General features: G+C 46.6%; 3 protein-coding genes across 3 annotated transcripts in view; 1 reads left to right on the top strand and 2 right to left on the bottom strand.

The window, feature by feature from the left end:
• ALKBH4 (alkB homolog 4, lysine demethylase) overlaps nt 1-1,038 on the bottom strand; it is a 3,622-nt gene extending 2,584 nt beyond the window's left edge. Inside the window, exons 1-2 of the mRNA XM_014953030.1 lie at nt 956-1,038; nt 577-649 (exon numbers count right to left, since the gene is read on the bottom strand). Of these exons, the coding sequence (XP_014808516.1) occupies nt 577-649; nt 956-1,038 (156 nt within the window). The remainder of the gene's footprint in view (nt 1-576; nt 650-955) is intronic.
• Nucleotides 169-15,934, top strand: LRWD1 (leucine-rich repeats and WD repeat domain containing 1). Its single transcript, XM_014953143.1, has 16 exons — nt 169-414; nt 1,876-2,019; nt 3,784-4,018; nt 5,279-5,398; nt 6,860-7,012; nt 7,761-7,904; nt 8,516-8,857; nt 9,492-9,618; nt 9,866-9,975; nt 10,432-10,639; nt 12,170-12,242; nt 12,363-12,503; nt 13,171-13,268; nt 13,859-14,020; nt 14,643-14,767; nt 15,542-15,934. Exons 2-16 carry the CDS (start codon nt 1,940-1,942, stop codon nt 15,680-15,682), a joined length of 2,259 nt encoding a protein of 752 aa, XP_014808629.1. The 5' UTR covers nt 169-414; nt 1,876-1,939; the 3' UTR covers nt 15,683-15,934.
• A 131-nt stretch (nt 15,935-16,065) lies between these two features.
• The window catches only part of POLR2J (polymerase (RNA) II (DNA directed) polypeptide J, 13.3kDa), a 2,332-nt gene continuing 957 nt past the window's right edge, over nt 16,066-17,440 (bottom strand). The window contains exons 3-4 of the mRNA XM_014953146.1: nt 17,028-17,202; nt 16,066-16,355 (exon numbers count right to left, since the gene is read on the bottom strand). Of these exons, the coding sequence (XP_014808632.1) occupies nt 16,320-16,355; nt 17,028-17,202 (211 nt within the window). The 3' untranslated portion in view covers nt 16,066-16,319. The remainder of the gene's footprint in view (nt 16,356-17,027; nt 17,203-17,440) is intronic.

Genomic DNA, 17,440 nt, shown 5'->3' with positions numbered 1-17,440 from the left:
GGCACAGGCCGGTCGGTCGGTGAGCGGAGGTGGTGGTTGGAGCACGCGGACTCGCTCTCCCAGCATCCCCCGCGGCGCCGAGCAGAGGTGCGATGCCCAGCCGTGCCGCGGGGGCTGCTGGGAGTTGTAGTCACGCCACCCAACGCGCTTAGACCCCGCGGGAGGGCGCCTCAGGCCGCGGCCCGGCGCCGGCCCTCACGGCGGTCTGAGGGCTCGGGGAGGCGTGAGGCGGCCACCGCGGCTCCACCCGGCCGCCTCGGCGCGAATCGAGCGCCACTGACCCTGCCCGCCGTCTGATGGGCCGCCGGGAAGGCGGTGAGAGGATGGGCTGACAGGCCGGCGGCGGGGCTGTCCCCATCGCGGTGATGGCAGCGCCGGGCCCACCTCGGCTGAGGCGATGTGACGCTCCAGCTGGTGCGGGGGGCTTCAAATTAAACTCGTTTGTGTCTCCGCAGCGCTACCTTAGCCTGAATCCATAGCCTGCTGTAGGGCTGCCAGCCCCGGGAGGAGGGTTGGTGGCAGTTCCCGGTTAGGCTGAGTGATGGGGTGTTCGTCAGGGTAATTAATTGCACGTACCTTCTGTGGTGGCACCCGTGCTGTTGTGGCGATAGGGCCTTGATGTGTCTTCCCTGTGGCTCCCGGGGTGTCACTGTGTTTGCAGTGTCGGTGTGGTCAAAAAGAGGGTGATGGGAACATCCACGGTGGCTGGTGTCAAATTTTACATATAGATGCTGGAGCTTCGGGAGGTTTATTGGGTTCAGCAGGTAAAGGCCTGATCCTCGGGTTGGGCTTTTGGTGACAGTTCTGTCACTTGAAGGATGAAATCCTGGACTGCTGCTGCTCGTGCTGTTTTTTCAACCTCAATGCTCTTTATGCTGGCGTGAAATATTCCATACGTGAAGTATTGTCCTTACTTACAAGTGTTAACGAAGCAGCGCCCTATTGCTTGTCAAACCCAATGGTCCAGGTGCTGTAGGTGTGTTCTGGCGCTGAAGTCAGGCCCGAGGACAGCTTAGTGCCTCGTGTGCTCCTCACCATCTACCGCCGTGGTGTTCAGGCAGTGGTGAGACTAACACAAAAGGACAGTAGCGAGCCTGGCCTTGGAGCTCTTTTTTATTTCCCTCTCTTGGAATCTGTGTCAGAGAGAGCACTAAGCCACGGACCAGTAATTTCATGAAGCTACTTTGGCCCTGTCAGTCTTATTATTCTAAATATCAGTGCATCTGTTTGTGTGCGTGTACTATCCTATCCACAACAATGCATGGAAACCCTTGTTAATTCCCAGTAACATACAGAATGCTGTTGATATTTTTTCCCTCGGTGAGGAAATGATGTTTTTATTATGGTGGCTGTTTACGTTTCTGGTAATTCATTCAGTTTTCAAAAATTTTAAGGAATGTAGAAGTTGTCAGCCAAGAGTCTCTCCATCTGGTCAGGCTAGCGAGCGCACTGTGTCATTTCCTTGGGAGGAAGGCGTTCACGACAGGTGTATTTATTCTTACTGTTGCTGTTTATTTGAAAGCGTGTTGGAGTTCTTGGAGCAGAGCCCTGTTGCTCAGGAGAGGTACAAAGAGGTAACTGTGAGACTGTCCTGGTCCCGAGTGCTGTCACCCCATGGACAGCGTTCATCGACAGCCAGGCAGTCACTTTAATAGCCGAGGGAGGTATCACTGTTGTTTCGGAGCTGGGTAGTGTCAGTGCCTTGGGAGTGTGTGCCCAGAATAATAAAAGTCTCTGGTATTTTCATTTCAAGCGTATTAAAAAGGCAACTTCAAACACAGTAGCAAAATCAGTAGCTAACCTTACAACCTTTTTTCCTCCCCCATTTTGGAGTCAGTTGAAAGGGCTTCCTCTTGTTCCTGTTTGTTTTACCAGGTTACAAGAAGAGATCCTGCAGCTGACTGAGCCGTGATACAAGCAGAGGGTTGGAGATAAAAAAATGTCAAAAATTACTACAGAACTTCTTTTGGAAAGAGCGGTTCCAAGATCTACGAGGCTGCGAAAGATCGAGACGCTGAAGTAAGTGCAGACAGGCCCGTGGAAAATTCCAGCTGAATTCAGCCTGCGTGACCCTTTTTTTTTTGTCTTTCTTTCCCTAAGTATTTTTGCTGAAAAAAGAGATGGTTACAAAGCAGAGAGTGGGAGATGGCATTCTCCGTGCAGTGTCAGTGAGCTCTAGTGGAACTGCATTCACTAGATAGGTTATCAGCAGCTGCCACTTCTCACCAGTTACATTGTATAGATGCTGCCACCTTCATTCTGTAAAACTGCTTAAGACTGGATCCTGGTTTCCTAACCCTAAGGCATCTTCCCCTGCTCCCAACACACTTCTGTCTTTGCTAGCAATTGCTTAATGTGAATAAGAGAATCTCTTCTGGCCTGGATTTTAGAGGGTTTTTTCCTCTCCCTCCATCATTTTCCATCTCCTCCAAATCCAATTAGACAGACATTGCAGAGAGGGAGACTAAACTCTGACATGCTTAGAAACCACTAAAAACAGTTTTGTTGCTCAGATCCTTAACAGAGGTCACTGGAAATGTGTGTCTTTCCAAATGATTAATACAGTGGGATTTTGCTATTCCAGAACTGGTCAATCCAAGTGACTCAGGGAGCCAATTTCTGGCTGGCGCCTTTGTTGTTTTTGTTGCTGGTGTAAGAGTTTTGAGTTTCATGTGTGCTCTTTAAAGTTCTCTCTTTTGGTTTGTCTTGTGCTAAAGTATTTTTTTTTTAAGAGAGAAACTCAAAAGTTTTATCTGTAGAGTATAGGCTGCAGTAATCTGGGTAACAGTGATGTTGAGACGTTTGAAGTAGTGAATTTCTAGAGCGTGGCTTTTTCTGTGCGGCATCATACTGTGATTTTGAAGGGTTATATTTCAGAAATACGTTTGGGCAACATTTGGTTGAGTTTATCCTCAAAATGACATAATAGTCACACTCAGCTTTGCACCAGCTGAATTCTGTTCGACCTTTCTTACGTGCTCTGACTGGCTGGTTAGGCTTCCAAGATGACAAGTGAAGGAGAAGTGGTCTTGCTTCCTAATTTTGTTCACCTCATTTGTTCACACTTAATTTATATTTAGAAGGCCTTTTTTTTTACTAATGATTAGAGATGGAGATTCTGTTTGTTAAAGGAACTCAGGCTTGTGTTCTCAAGAGATGTTGGCTGTCAGGACTAGGAGCTCCCTTTGGAGCTCAACTAAATGATCTAGTCAAATGTAAACGACCCTTCTTATAATACATGGTTTTCACTCTCTTAACAGAGAAGGGGTATTTTTGTTCCCCTCAAATATTATACCTCTTCCTCTTTCAGGACAGAATGCTTCTGTTTTAGGAGGAGCCATGGGATTTTGTTATATTTCCATATTTGCCATTGGAAGTTTTTGCAGCAAAATTCACTGTAAAAGAAATGGAAAAAAATCACTTTTTTTTTTGTGAAGTTAGTTCTTTGAAAACAGCCAAATGATTTGGGGACCTATTCTGCACTTGGCCTGAACTTCAACTTCTAATGAAGAGAAAAAGAGTTTTGAGCCAGATCAGCAAAATTATCTGATATCTGGACTGCAGGTTAATAGTAGTGTAAATACTTTGGTAGACTCGAGTCTCTGATGTTAACTCAGACACATCACCTTTTCCATGTTTGTGTGCTGCAGACAAGAAAAAGCAGGTTTGGTCAGATTTATCCAGTGAGTTGTGCTAGACTGAGAGGTGCCACCAGGTGGGACCTTGTGTCCTGTGTTTTTTTCCGATGAATTGCAGATAGTTCATGTTCTCTTTTGTTTTCAGCCTGTCCAAGCTGCAACTGAAGACTGGAGACTTAGACCCGCGTTTGTTTTCCCGCCTGAGGCATCTGCAGAAACTAGATCTCTCTGACAATTTACTGGACAAATTTCCCAACAGTCTAACCCTGCCTGATCTGCGCGTCCTAAACTGCAACAACAACAGACTGGAAGATGTAACTGCTCTGAAACAGTTCCCACTGCTGGAGGAGCTAACCTATGAGAACAACGTGTACTTGACAGTGAGTTACCTCCCCTCCTTACCAGCCAAGCATTGAATAGAGGGGGAAACAAACAGCAGTTACGCCTAGTTCTTGTATATTGTTCTTAGGCAGCAAGTGTTAGGGCTATCTGAGAAAGCAGCCAGTCTTTTTGCACCCCTTCACCAGTTTGTGCCGCTCTTTCCCAATTTGCAGAAGTGACGTGCCCAAAACCACTGGGTATTAAAATCTGGGTGTTAACTCCTGATTCTCCAGGCCAGAGTCCCATCTTAGGTTGCTTATCAAACAGGGTATCTCATGCTCATCCTTGTGTAAAATATAGTAATGATTGTGTAGACATGTCCTTCTTGCATGCTAGTTTTAGTGCCCCTTGTGCTCTGGAAGAGCAGACTTGGCCCTGTGATGGGCTGGAGGGGGGCTTTTTACGAGGGCAGGTAGTGATAGGACGAGGGGTAATGGCTTCAAACAGGAAGAAGGGAGATTTGGATTAGATATTAAGAAGAAACTTTTCACTCTGAGGGTGGTGAGTTTGCCCAGAGAAGCTGTGACTGCCCCATCCCTGGAGATGTTCAAGGCCAGGTTGGATGGGGCTTTGAGCAACCTGCTCTGGTGGGAGGTGTCCCTGCCCAGGGCAGGAGAGTTAGAACTAGGTGGTCTTTAAGGTCCCTTCCAACCCAAACCATTCTATGAGGGGTTAAACTTGGTGTTTCCTCAGTTTAAGCATCCAAAACTAATTTTATTTGTGCATTAAGCTGGTGTCAGCCACGGTTGCTGTCCCCAGATGCTGTTGCGTGCAGGCAGAACTACATGTGTGGCTGTATGGCAGACTGGACTGGGGAACCTAAAATGCCCATGAGCCAGAGAAGCCCTGCTGGTTCTCGGTTACTGCAGCAGGACAGCCCTTCTTCTGCATGAGATGCTCACTCCCAGTTGAAGGATGTGACCAGAACACCCTGCCTTGTGCAGGGGCTGGAGCAGATGGGCCTGGTTGCACCCCCACCACCTCGTGTTGGATGTCAGTACTGCAGAAGGGTGAGGCTGGGCGTTTGTCTGCAGTCTAAGATCCCAGCTCGTAGGAGTTAATGTACAACTAAACCTTATAAACGTTAATTTACAACTAAAAGGTGATAGTCAACTCGGAAACGCTCAGAAAATTCTATGAAATGGCTTTTCCTGACTAAACGTATTCTTCTTATCCTTGGCTGTATTTTAATAAAGGGCTAAAGCTAAAGCAAGTACCGTGTGTGTAATTTTTGTGGCTCTGATATCTTCTCTTTCTAGATCAACGATGACTATAAAGTAATGTTTCTTTTGGAAAACCTTCGGCTACTCAATGGCAAGGATATAACCAAACTGGCTAATCATGTGAGGCGTGTCAATAGCCATAAGCTCACCAGCAAGGTAAGATGTGTGAGATTTTCTTAATCTCTAACCACCTGAGAAGTAACTAAATACCGTGCTCAGTTTAATGACTGAGTAGCAAACAAGCATTCAATGGTTAGCAATAATCCTGATATGATCTGTGCTTCCTACTAAATGTCTCACTGCTCTTTTCTGTGGTCACTGCTTGCATTAGCTCTGCCTCTTCTGTGTAGCCAACTTCTGCCTTCAGTTTAAATCGCAGGAGCTGGGCCAGCAAAGTCTGTGTCTGACCCTCTGGTTTCTCAGGTCATTGTTCAAAAATGGGAGAAGCCTTGTGCTGACATAACAGCTGTGTCCACCTCCCCATCTAATTTATGTTACTCTCCTGACGCCAGGAATGGGGAGCACAAAACCAAGCTCAGGATAATCTTGCTTTTTCCAGCATACGCCAGGAATGAGGCTTTGTTCGTTCTGCTTCAGCTGTGCATGTTTGGAACTGCTTTTTTGCTCATTTACATACACGGTTTAGCTCCTGACAGATCATCCCCACAAAGCACATTGTGATCTTGAGCAAAATTATTGTTCTATTATGAAAAAGGTTTGGGGTTTTTTTTTGGTGCAGTGCTGCTCTTACCCATTTGTGTTTTAGTTAGCTGATCTTCTTAATTCCTTCTGTGCAGCCGTGGTGGAGAGATCAAGGACTGAAGACTGAGATGGCTTATTGTGCCGAGTGCTGTTATCTGTGTAATACCTTGTAGTTCAAAGGTTCTTGGTGAGGGCTGCTCAGCTCTATTCCTCCAGGCAACCAGGCATGGTTGGCTGTTTAATGAGACACCAAATGCTCCCCTGGTGCTGTTCGTTTTGTGCTGGGTTCTGTGCCCCAGCTACATTTCCCTGATGGTAATACTTTGTAGCTGGCTGGTTCTTACTGCTGTGGCTAAGTGTAAAATGTCTCTTGGGTCCAAGTGCTTATGGATGTGTTGCTGCCTGACAGAAGTTCTCAGGTGGGGGACTGTGCTGGTAGGTGACCATCTGCATGATTGTGCCCCAAATTCAGAAGCCTTTTGTAGTCAAGATGTCTTTATAAATGGGAAGGACTCGTGCACCAGTCCTGCTTGCACATGAACTACAAGAAAACTCAAACATCCCCATTATCCCACATCTCTTATAATAAAGTAGTTACCAGTCAGGTACCCCCTGTTAGCAGGGCACAGGCTAAGGCTCCTTAAGGCCATTTGCTTTGGATCCAGAGGCATGAAATCAGGCCTTGCTCTGGCTCCATGTTGCCACACTCTCTTAGGCTTGGTTCAGAGGAATTGGGTTTCTTGTTAGCTGAGGTTGTGGTTTGAACACTGATAAAATAAAGGGAAGCAGTGCCATCGTGTAATGAGCAGAGCCTCAGGGTTGGCAATTCCTTAAATGCTTTCACGAGTATCCTTGTGCTTTTCTGCTCTGGTTTTCTGTAGTATTCTGTTGAATAAATTCAGTCTTTCTGCCTAGGTTACTGCTCACTGGGAAAAATTCTTCCGTGACCAACTTCCTGAGAAATACACAGCTGAGCAAGTGAAGTCCATCAAGAAAAAGTTCCTGAAATCTGTACAGACCAATGTAGTGTATGGACCCAGGTCACTCAGTGAATTCACCCGCTGGCGGGTAGGTTACAATTCACTTACTGTTCTGTTCTTCAGGCAAGGCCTCTGCACCCAGATTCTGAATGGATTTGTTTAAATTGCTCCATGGATTTGGTATCAGGGCTCTTGCAGACAGATGGTGGCACTTTTTCTGGTTTTTTTCACTGCTTTGTTAAGCAATTACAGAAGCACTGGGACTAACCGTGCACCACGTTGCAATGACTGTCATTAAACATTGTTTTTTAATTCATAAGCAATAATGGTGTTTGTACTAATTAACAAGACTGCCGTATCCTCAGTACTTAATTGTTTGCAAATAACTCTAATGGCAACCTTTAGTCTTGATGGAAGCTGTAGGAAAGGAGAAAAGACAATGATAGAACTGCAGTTACTCCCAGTGGGGAAAGATACCATTTAGTTTGTGACATGTTTTAATTGGATATGCATACATGCAACTGAGGCTTCCGTCCCTCCTTTGTCTGGTTTTGTTGCTGGGCTGTTGTTTTCACAAATGTTGTACCCTGGATGCCCACGACAAAGTGAAGTTCTTGGGTCACATAATGTCAGCAGAGGACTTGTCGTGCCGGGCTGGCAGCTGAGGACTCCTCCATGGCTTGTGAAGTTCATGTGAAGCAGATATTAAAAACTCAGTGAAGCAGATATTAAAAATTCAGCAAAGCAGCTCTTCTCATTGCACAGCAGAGTTTGACTGCTGTTGCTTTTTGTCTTTTTTTTTTTTTTTTAAACGTAATTGCATATTTGCTTCTAAGGTGAAAATGATTGCAGAAGAGTTGCTGGCTTGCTCCCTGGGTCTGGACTCAAACACAGATCCTGAACCAGAGGAAAAGATGGAGAGTGAGAGTGAGGAAGAAAGTACAGAAAGCCCCAGGGAAGCTGCAGAGGACGTGGATCAGGTAGGTGATTTTTCCAGTTACATTAACAATGTCCTTTTTATTTCTTTTGAAGTCAGTAGCACTTGTCAGTTGACATTGATGACCCTTTGGTCTCCAGCCTACATTCACCAGCTGAGGCTTCTTCTTTATGACCAGATTGAAGCTTTCCCAGCAACATGAAGGTTGAGTTGCTCTCCAAGAGGAGAGAGCTTCCATTTTTCTGTGAGACCCAAAAGGCTTCATGAGTATAGTCCTACAAAATCCACCTCTTCTTTGAGGAAGGGATATTTTTAATGAGAGAACTGGGTGATGCATGGCCAGACTGTGATGGTGCTTGCCTTCTTTGAAATGGCTGCAAACTGAACACCCTTGGTCCATGGGCCAGATTTGTTCTTCTACATCCTATGTAAGTCGCAAGTAACTGGGACAAGGGAAGGGAGATGAACATGAGGCTGCCTGTGTGATTTTCATTAGCTTCTGCCTCTAGGAACTCTGCAGCTCTGGGCTGCCTGATTCTTGGAACCGTGGGAGGGTACTTGCTTTTGAATAATTAATATCTCTGACTTACAAATCATCTGCATATCTTGGGGAAGCTAGAAACCTTCTGCAGAAACTGACAATGTGCCTTATAGGTCACGCTGACGCCCAGCAAGAGGAAAAGAAATCATTCAAAACCAGGCTCTGGAAACAAGAGGTCCAAGACCCAGGCAAACACCAAGGAGGAGGCTGTAGTTAATCCCAGAAAGTCCACTCATGTGGAGGATGACCCAGCTCCTGATAAACCAAGAACATCAAACCAGCCTGCCAAAGAGGCAACCCCTGAGCAGGGAGCTGAAGAGACGCAGAAGAATGGAGAGCAGTTTCCAAAGGGGCAAAACAACAGAAGATCCAGCCAGCTGACAGAGGAACAGAAAAGCCAGGAGCAGGACAATGGAGTTGTTAGCTTGACCCCAGTGAAGAACTCCAAGGGCAAGGTATGTCCATCAGCCCCCTTGGGACTGGCTTTTGGCCTCTTGGTGTAGTGGGAGGAGCCGCACTCAGATTTCATCAGAGCTCTACACAGCTTGGAGCTCATAATTGGCCAGATGTATTGTGAGTTACGGTTTTTGTTTTTGTGTTTTTTGTTTTTTTCTTGTTGTTTTAAATCTCTCAGAGGCATCAGGGAAGGCCCCCCCCCGGAGACAGTGAATCCCCTGCAGGGGATGGATGGACCAGCGCTCTGAGGTGGTGCACTGAAAGCCTGTTCTTAGAAATGGGACTGGCATGACTTTCTCTCAGGTCAAACTGATGGCTGCATGGGGAAAGGTCTTTCCCCCTCAGCTCAGACCAGTGGGGATCTAAAGGGCTTTCCACATTTCTCTACAGCAGGAAATGGGGTTCACTGCTGGGGTCTGCTGGGCACAGCTTTTCTAAACAGTGCTCTGCTGGTTTAGGAGTCTTGAGCATTGGTGTCATCTCGGTCTCTCCTGTTCTCTGTAACACAGAAGGGCTGAAAAATACTTCAGTTTAACTCAGATTGCTGTGTTCAGTGGAGGGTTCTGGCAAGGCAAGCACAGGCAAACCGCTGTCAGGGGAATGAATTTTCTAAATGTGGATGGTTTATTGTAGGAGGATGTCAGTGCAGAGCCATTGCATTTTCTTCAGTGTCACAGTAAAGGCAACAGCCGCGAGGATTTTAAAACGCAGCTCTGGTCCTGTGTCTTCGAGCCATTGCTAGACTGTGGAGCCAGGAAAGGTGAGCTCTTAAAGAGGTTTGCAGGATTCCCAGAACCACCCGGCTCTGGAATCCCAGCGGACTCCATGCATTAGACCCCTGCTCCTTCAAGCTGTAGTCTCCGTTGTCAGGAAGAGACTTGCTTACACACTTCGTCTTTGACTTTGAAAACAGGAGACTGGGAGAGCACCAGGCAGTGATAAGCTGCAGTCTTCATGTGTTATCCCTGAGCCTGGGGACTTCTCACCTCTTCTTTTCATCTTTTCAGATCCCATTGTGAGCTCCTCCAGAACTGTGGCGACGTGTGGAGGGGAGTCTGTCTGTCTGATTGATTGCGAGACGGGGACGGTGCTGAAAAAGTATAAGGTGGCAACAGAGGTAGGTTACAAGGGTGAGCATTGAATGCAAATACCACAATCCTTTATCATGACATACAGGTATACATAATGCACACTACAAACAGTTCTGAGAGGGTTTCAAGCACTAGTGCGGGCAGGTCTTAACAGGATAAAGATAGATAGTAAATATTTCTTATCCTTTTAGCCTGGTTTGGCTTTATTTTTTTTATTGGTTTAAAAGACCATTCTGCTTCTGTCCTCCTCACACAGGCATGTGTGTGTGTATCCAGGCTGCTGAGGCTGCTTGGCAGCATAGAGGAATAAACATCCTGTTTTTATAGTTTGTGTTCTTCTGAGGGTAGTTTTGAGATTCCGGCTTGAATAGCCGTGTCATTTCACCTGAATAGCTCTCGTGATAGTTGTCTTATCTCTGAGCTAACAGCCATCCTGCTGGCTCTTCTCTTTCACGCTAGTCCTGGTTTCTTTCTTACCCTAGGAGTTTTTCAGTGTTGCATGGACAACCCTCAACATGGTCATCAGCAACAGTCGGAAGAAATCTCATAACATCTTGGCGGCTGCTGGGAGGAGGGGGATCGTCAAGCTGATTCATGTGGCGGCTGACTTCTGCTACGGGGAGATAAAGGCTCATAAAAAGCCCATTGCTACTGTCTGCTTCAGCCCAACTCAAGAAACTCACCTCTTCAGTAAGTCTCTGCTTCAGAATCTCTTTACCTTTCGTACCTGACGTAGAAAAGCCTGGTTTTTCTTGAGGGGGATTGTCACCAGTGCCAGAAGGTGTGGGTAAGGGACAGCACACATGTAGAAAAAGTGTGGCCAGACATTATGGAGAGAGTATTATTAGTCTCGTGTGGCAGTAATCTACAGACAGCACAAATTGTTTCAGCCCCAGAGCCTGACTCTTTAGCTGAGGTGCAGCAGCTCGTGTTTCTCTCTGGGTAGCTCTCAGGGTGGCTGTCACACATGCATTAGCCACAAACAAGCCCAGTAGTGGATCTGTTCCGCAGGGATGAGTAAGAAGAATGAGTGATAGCCAGAGCAGGCTGCTGGGGGCCAGGCAGTGGGTGGCCAGCTGGCAGGGCTCTCGCCGAGCACGGCAACAGGGGGGCAATGCAGCGCATAATGGGGCTGTTGGATTTCATTTTTTTTCCAACGAGCAAAACTATGCGCTTAATTGCTTTTAAATAAATGAAAGTTCTCTGCCTGGTCAGAAATTTTTATTTGGGTCCTGATGTAGAGGAGAACTTTGCCACAGTAGGGCCCAGGGAGGGTGAGGCTTCCAGACTTGTGGGAAATAATCCATCCTATTACAAATTGCAGCTGTATTGTCAGGCCTGTAAAGTGAGCTGTTACAGAGCCGTTCAGACCACACCTGCACCCCACAGCACATTGTTCCTCCTGCCTACACCTCCCCACATCCTGGAGTGGTTAGAGTGCTATGTGAACCATTAAGAGTGGAATTTTTTTAACACCTGGGTAGCTGTAGTGGTACTTTTCAGGAAGAAGCTCAAGAGCACAAAAAGCAGAAGCCTAGAGGGATAAGGAAGCTGACAGCAAAGCTCATTGTGTTGCACAGAAAAAATTATAGTAATGAAGTGAGAGTCATTGTGTGCCTGTTTGGGGACTGGACACTATCCCATTTACTTTGAGTTTGAGGGATGCCATTGGAGTTGGATCCAGATTACGCTAAGTAATCCATGAGGGTTGTTTCTGCTGTCAGTGGAGCAGGTTGCTGACATTAAGTGTTTTCGACACTTTACGCCGGTGTCCGACTTTCCCAGTAGGAGCTGCCATGGATGGGAGCACAGGAGGCCATGGATATGTGGAATATCCACATGGATATGTGGAATAAAGCCTGAGAATAGAGGTTGGAGCTCTTATTTTAGGTTCCACTAGAACCCATCACCAGAAACGTAAGCTCAAAGGGGCACTAATTAATGACCTTGTGAAGCCACAACTTAGTAAGGGACAGCAGGAAACAAACTTTCTTTTATCTGCTCCTCTCAGAGCACAGGGTAAGAACACAAATGCCAGCCTGTGCATGTTTGACAGTGTCTGTCAGGAGCCTCGGTGATTGCTGCTGTGCTTTAATGAGCTCTCTGATGCCACAGGCTTAAGAGGGTGACAGCCTGTGACACAGGTAGAATTGCCAGGTAGCATGAGAAGAGCCAGATGAGCAGCGGTGTCACTACCTGCTTCTCTTCTGTGTCCCACAGCTGCATCTTATGACAAGCGAATTGCACTCTGGGATATTGGGATTCCAGACTGTGACTACAATTTCAAAGCAAGGTAAAGGTTCAAAAACCATACGTGGCCAGTCCAGGAGCCTATAACTGTCGAGTCACAGCACCACTTAACTGCTTGTTCTCTCTTTTTTGTTGGTGGTTTTGTTTGTTTGTTTGTTTTTAGCCAGCTGTTGGTGCTGGAAGCACTCTCCATTCCCCTACGCATTGCCCTGGTCCCCACCTGCCCAGATCACTACCTGCTGGCGGGCTGTGAAGGTGGCTGCTTTGCCTGGAATATAAAACTGGATAAGGAACAAAAAAGCAGGTGAGAAGCAAAAGTTGAGGGGCATGAAGTCCTAACAGAGGCTTTATTTCTGACCGAGGAAGTCTGAGCAAGAAAAGCAGTGCGTTCCTACCGGACTTAAACCATACTCCCCTTCCCATAGAGGCAAGATAAAATGCTAGTGTGATGCTAAAGGGGTGTTCAAAGGCAGCAGCCCTGAGCTTGGAGTGATGCTCCAGCTACAAGCGTTGCAGGCTGCTTTGAAGGAAGGCTGACACAAGTGTAATCCAATAACCCCCAAACTTAAGGGCGTATCATCTTAAGGGAGTGTAAATTCTTGGAGGGAGTGCCAGTCTCACAGCGAGCCCTGCTTCTGGGACGTGAGGTTACCTGGGAAACTGGCACTTCGTGGGAGCACAGGGGGGAAAAAAAAAATAAATTGCAAGAAAGCAGCAAGTGAAGTCATGCCCTGCTGACACAGACTAATCCCTGTGCCTACAAAAACAGATGAAGTAAAACAGCGGTCTCTTCAGCAAACAGGCTTCTGCTGTATTAAGAAACCCAGGTGGCCAAAAGCATAAGTTCAGGTGGGAATTCATCCCAGTTTGGCAAGAGACTCGCTAAAGCAGGAATTTCCTTCTGGGTTCTCTATCCAAGTGCCTTTCTGCTGCTGCCCACGGACTCATTTCACCCTCCCCCCCTGCTGTAGGCCTTTTGAAGCCGAATTCCAGTTTCCTGACGAGGACGGCAGCATGACAACATCTCACAGGGTCGATGGTTTGGCTTTTCTGAACGATGATGTCGTCGGTGAGTATAAACACACCAGCCCAAGCCAGAAAATGGGTCAGGTGCCTCGGCGTGCGGCAGGGTGAAGCCAGCACGATGAGCAGAGGGACTGAATGGGGTGTGACCACCTCTTCTTTTAAGTTTTTGGGGGCTACAGAGAGTGGAGTTGTCTCCAGAGTAACATCTTTCTCTAAAATGTGGGCTGGAGGTGCAAATCCATGTCTGAGTAGGACTGGAACTGAGATGGACCCATCCCTCAGAGCAGGCTCAGCCGAGCGGAGCTAAAGCAAAGGGAGGAGAGCTCCTTTCTGCTCAAGGGATTCTTTTTTTCCAGGGGAACTGAGGGTTCCTTAATCTGGGAGGGTGCTTAAAGCATGGGCTGGGTCTTTCTGAACACCTGATGCTTGTTCTGCAGTTCAGTAACACAGGCATGGGACTGAAAATCCTCCTGCAGCCCCTAATTATCCTGAAATAAGGTGAAGGAGGTGGAAACAGTTGCTGTTGCTATCGGGTCCCACAGCTTAAAAGCCACCTTCTGGATGGGCCAGCTTTCTTTTGAGGCATTTCACTTCTCAGGATTGACAGAGCCTTCTCCCTTCTTCCTTCCCTAGTTTCCAAGAGCTCAAAACCAGGATGCATCTACCTGTGGAGCTGGAGCCGGTCCTTCAGCACGAAGGGGAGAGGATGCCAGCGGACGGTATCCGCCGTTATTCTGGCCGAGCTGGAGTGGTCCCTGACAGACCTGTCCTACCTGACGCTCAGCACCTGCCCAGGTAGGCAGCACCCTCTCCCTCCGTGGGGCTGTCCTGCCTGCCCTACAGCAAGGGGAACAGCGTTACACCCACTGTAGGGTACCAACAGTCTTCCTTCAGAGGTTTTCAAAGCACACGGGGCCCATGGCTTGGCCCTGTCGCTTTTCTAGAGCCAGTCTGGAAAATTCTGGAGGAAGGGGTGGGAATGCCACACACACACACAGGGCAGCTTTTAAGACTAACAACGAATAAACAAACCTGATCTGCCACTCTCCAAATCCCAAAAAAGTCAGAAGAAAGGCCAAAACACTTATCACTCGCTTTTCTGTACTATTGGTCAGATAAATTGGTTATCTTAAATTAATTTAATTTTTTTTTTAATTGCCTATTTCTTATTTATTTTCTTGTCAGGGTTAGGTTGATGGTTGGACTAGATGATCCTTAAGGTCCCTTCCAACCTAGATGATTCTATGATTCTAATTAAGATTAAGATTAACGTATTTGTGCTAGAAATAGAACGTTGCTGAAATACGACATCCTCCCCTGGAACCCCACAGCAGAAACTGTGTTGAGCTCTGGTTTATAGAGGACTGGACTCCCAGTTCCATGCTCCTTTTTCAGCTGCTTCTTTTGGTCTTAACAGCAAAAGAGTACGTGTTCTGTGGCGACGAGAAGGGGAGCGTGTGGATGTACAACCTCTCCAGCTACACGGCGGCGTGGAGGTCTGCCAAGGGAAAACGCTCAGACAGGAGGATCCCTCCCACACAGGTAGGTCTTGTTTTACCCTTGTTTTACCTGAGTCTGCCATCAGATTTACACCCCAACATGCCCGCTGTTTCCTCTGCCTAATCCTCACAAGCAATTAAAAGCAATCTTCAGAGCGTGACCAAGGCCATCTTGTAGATCTTGGGCAAACACAACTGTGATGGGAATTGAGCTGTAAAGCAAATCTGTTTGCTCCTGCCTTCTGGGGCCTGGCAGCTTTTTGTAGCAGAGGGCCCTGGGTGGTTCCTCTGGAGAGCAGGACAGCACACCATGAGGAGGGGGACCCAGAGCGGCTGTTCCCTGGCAGAACTGCACCCAGGAAAGGCCTCACCACTTCCCTATGCTCCTGCCACCCTTTTTGTGTGGCATTTCCCTGGCTGCCAGAGGCAGGTCACTTTTGGGCAATTACTGTTCGTTTTTGTGATGAAGACACACACGCTCAAAGGCTCTCACTCCAGAGCACAGTCTGGATCTACCATTACACATGGGTTTGGCATCACACTAATTCCATACCCAAGTCAACAGTCAGTTCCAGCTGCTTTCACCTTTTCCTTTCTGATCAAGTCCCTCTGCCTTAAACCCTGGTCCTTTAGAGTACCAGAAAGCTGCAACACCTCCCTCAGAAAGGAGAGAAACTTTTTATTCAGCTTCCCCAGGTTGGCAGGGAAGCAGATTCCACAGAAACCCCATAATCAAACCATGCAATAATTAATAACCTCCCACTTCCAAAGACAATACCACCAGTCCTTTGCTACCCAAACTCTGTTCTCCTCGTAGATTCTCAAGTGGCCAGAGCTTCGAGAGAACGGGGAGCAGCTGAGCGAAGTCCTAATAAACAATGTGGTATCAGACCCCGCTTTTACTTACCTTGTTATTCTAACTAGTGTGAACATAACAGCCATTTGGAAGAAGTCATAGTTCCTTGTACCACAGTTTCATCCCCGTGCTTTGAAATAGTGCAGTATTAGTGACTGTTACCCATGTAACCATCAAGTTTTCTAGACCAGCTGTTATGTACCAGAGAAAAAAAACCACCCCAAACAACAAACGGTAAGAGTTTGTTAAACTCGTCAAGTCATTGTAAACATCCGGTTTCTTTTACTGTACGTTTTCACAATTTGTGCATTTGTTTTCTAGAAATGACACTTAATAAAACAAAATACCAGTTCACTTGGCAGTGCCTAGACTTCTTGAAAAGGAAAAGCAGAGGGTTTGCCTACTGCTCTCACGCAGTTTCTCACCCTGGGAGTACACTCACAATAAACTCACCAACAGCCCAGTACAAATATTTGCCTTAAGGCTCCAATTAGAAAAGTAGAAATCGTTTTAATAACTTATCCATCAAATCAAACAAGACATTTACATTTACCCTCTTGGCAAACCCCCTGTCCGGTGTAACAAAAAAGGCTCAAAGTATCACTGCTACTGTCAAAAATGAAACGTAAGTAGGACAATGGGGAAAATATTTGCCATGAATAGAGGTTTAAATATAACATTCAAGTAACACAGGTGTCAGTCTGCCTCAGAAGGACAGTCCACTCTAAATGGGGTGACTTTACTCGATTCCTTCTTGTTTGTCTTTAATAGCAACCTGTAAAACAGAAAGAAAAATGCATATGCTAAGAGAAGAAGTGTTACTGAACTGGAGGAATTCAGTTTAAACATTCCTAAGAGTCTTCTGTGAAACGTTAAGAACCACACGCCACCAGTGGAAATCTCCACATCATCCAAAAAATAGTACTGAAACCTATTTACAAACTGGGTGCACTGTTACCTTTTCCCAGCACAGCAGAGAACACGACAGACAGGATCCTATTCTCACTCCCCCCCTGTTTTGACTGAGTAACCTTTTGGGCAGATTAAGTCTTACAAAATCAGGGGCTAAAGAAATACACAGTTGAGCAGAAGCAATGAGAAGTGGTCAAAGAAAAAGTACTGTCCCAGAATTTTGACAGGAGAAGTAGAACTAAAATAATAACACCCACTTGGAAGAATAGAAAATTGCTTTCTACACTAATAAGATTGTGAGCAAAACAATGCTGGCCTATATAGGGAATTAGAGAGCACCCACTGAACCACTGTTGGGCATGCAAATAACCCTTAGTTAAGCACAGCCAGGCTCCACCATGCCTTGACAAGAGCTGAGTAACACCGATTGGCTTTGATGAATTTATCGACCAGCTCTAAGATAAACTACCCCCCTCCCCTTTAACTTTTAATTGCAAGAAGCTCAAATACTTTAAAGAGAAAGCAACAAGCTTACCCTGAACCTCTCCTCCAGGAGGGAGAGCTCGCTGATGAGATCCGTGATGGCGTTGGTGAAAGCCTCCTGGGGGCTGTAATCGGGGGTGGTTTGGACACGGATGATAATTTTGTGTTCCAGGGGGTGGGGGACCTTGTACCCTGCAAATAACACCTGGGGGTCTTTCAGTAACTGCCTGGAAAGGAAAAAAAAAGCAGCAGCGAATAAATACTAATATGTTTTTTTCTATTAGAATATAATTAAAAAGCCGTGTTTCCAATGGGCTTTCCCAACATGACTTCAAATAATGTGGAATCTGTTGCTTTTAAAGGCAGAATCGCTTTGCCCTTCCCTCTCACGACTTTCTGAGGTAAAAAGCAACCCCCCCCCCCCCCACATCACCCCACCACCGCCCCACCCCTCCTCGCAGTTCA

This window comes from Calidris pugnax, unplaced genomic scaffold, assembly GCF_001431845.1.
Source record: "Calidris pugnax isolate Ruff unplaced genomic scaffold, ASM143184v1 scaffold133, whole genome shotgun sequence".
Taxonomy (NCBI): Eukaryota; Metazoa; Chordata; class Aves; order Charadriiformes; family Scolopacidae; genus Calidris; species Calidris pugnax.
Note: the sequence above shows the minus strand (reverse complement) of the source record. Positions and strands in the feature narration are given on the sequence as shown.

Coding starts and splice junctions, on each gene's coding strand:
- LRWD1 (XM_014953143.1), top strand. CDS start 1,940: ATGTCAAAAATTACTACAGAACTTCTTTTGGAAAGAGCGGTTCCAAGA. Junction 5,399..6,859: donor GCCATAAGCTCACCAGCAAG/GTAAGATGTGTG, acceptor CTTTCTGCCTAG/GTTACTGCTCACTGGGAAAA. Junction 10,640..12,169: donor TCAAGAAACTCACCTCTTCA/GTAAGTCTCTGC, acceptor TGTGTCCCACAG/CTGCATCTTATGACAAGCGA.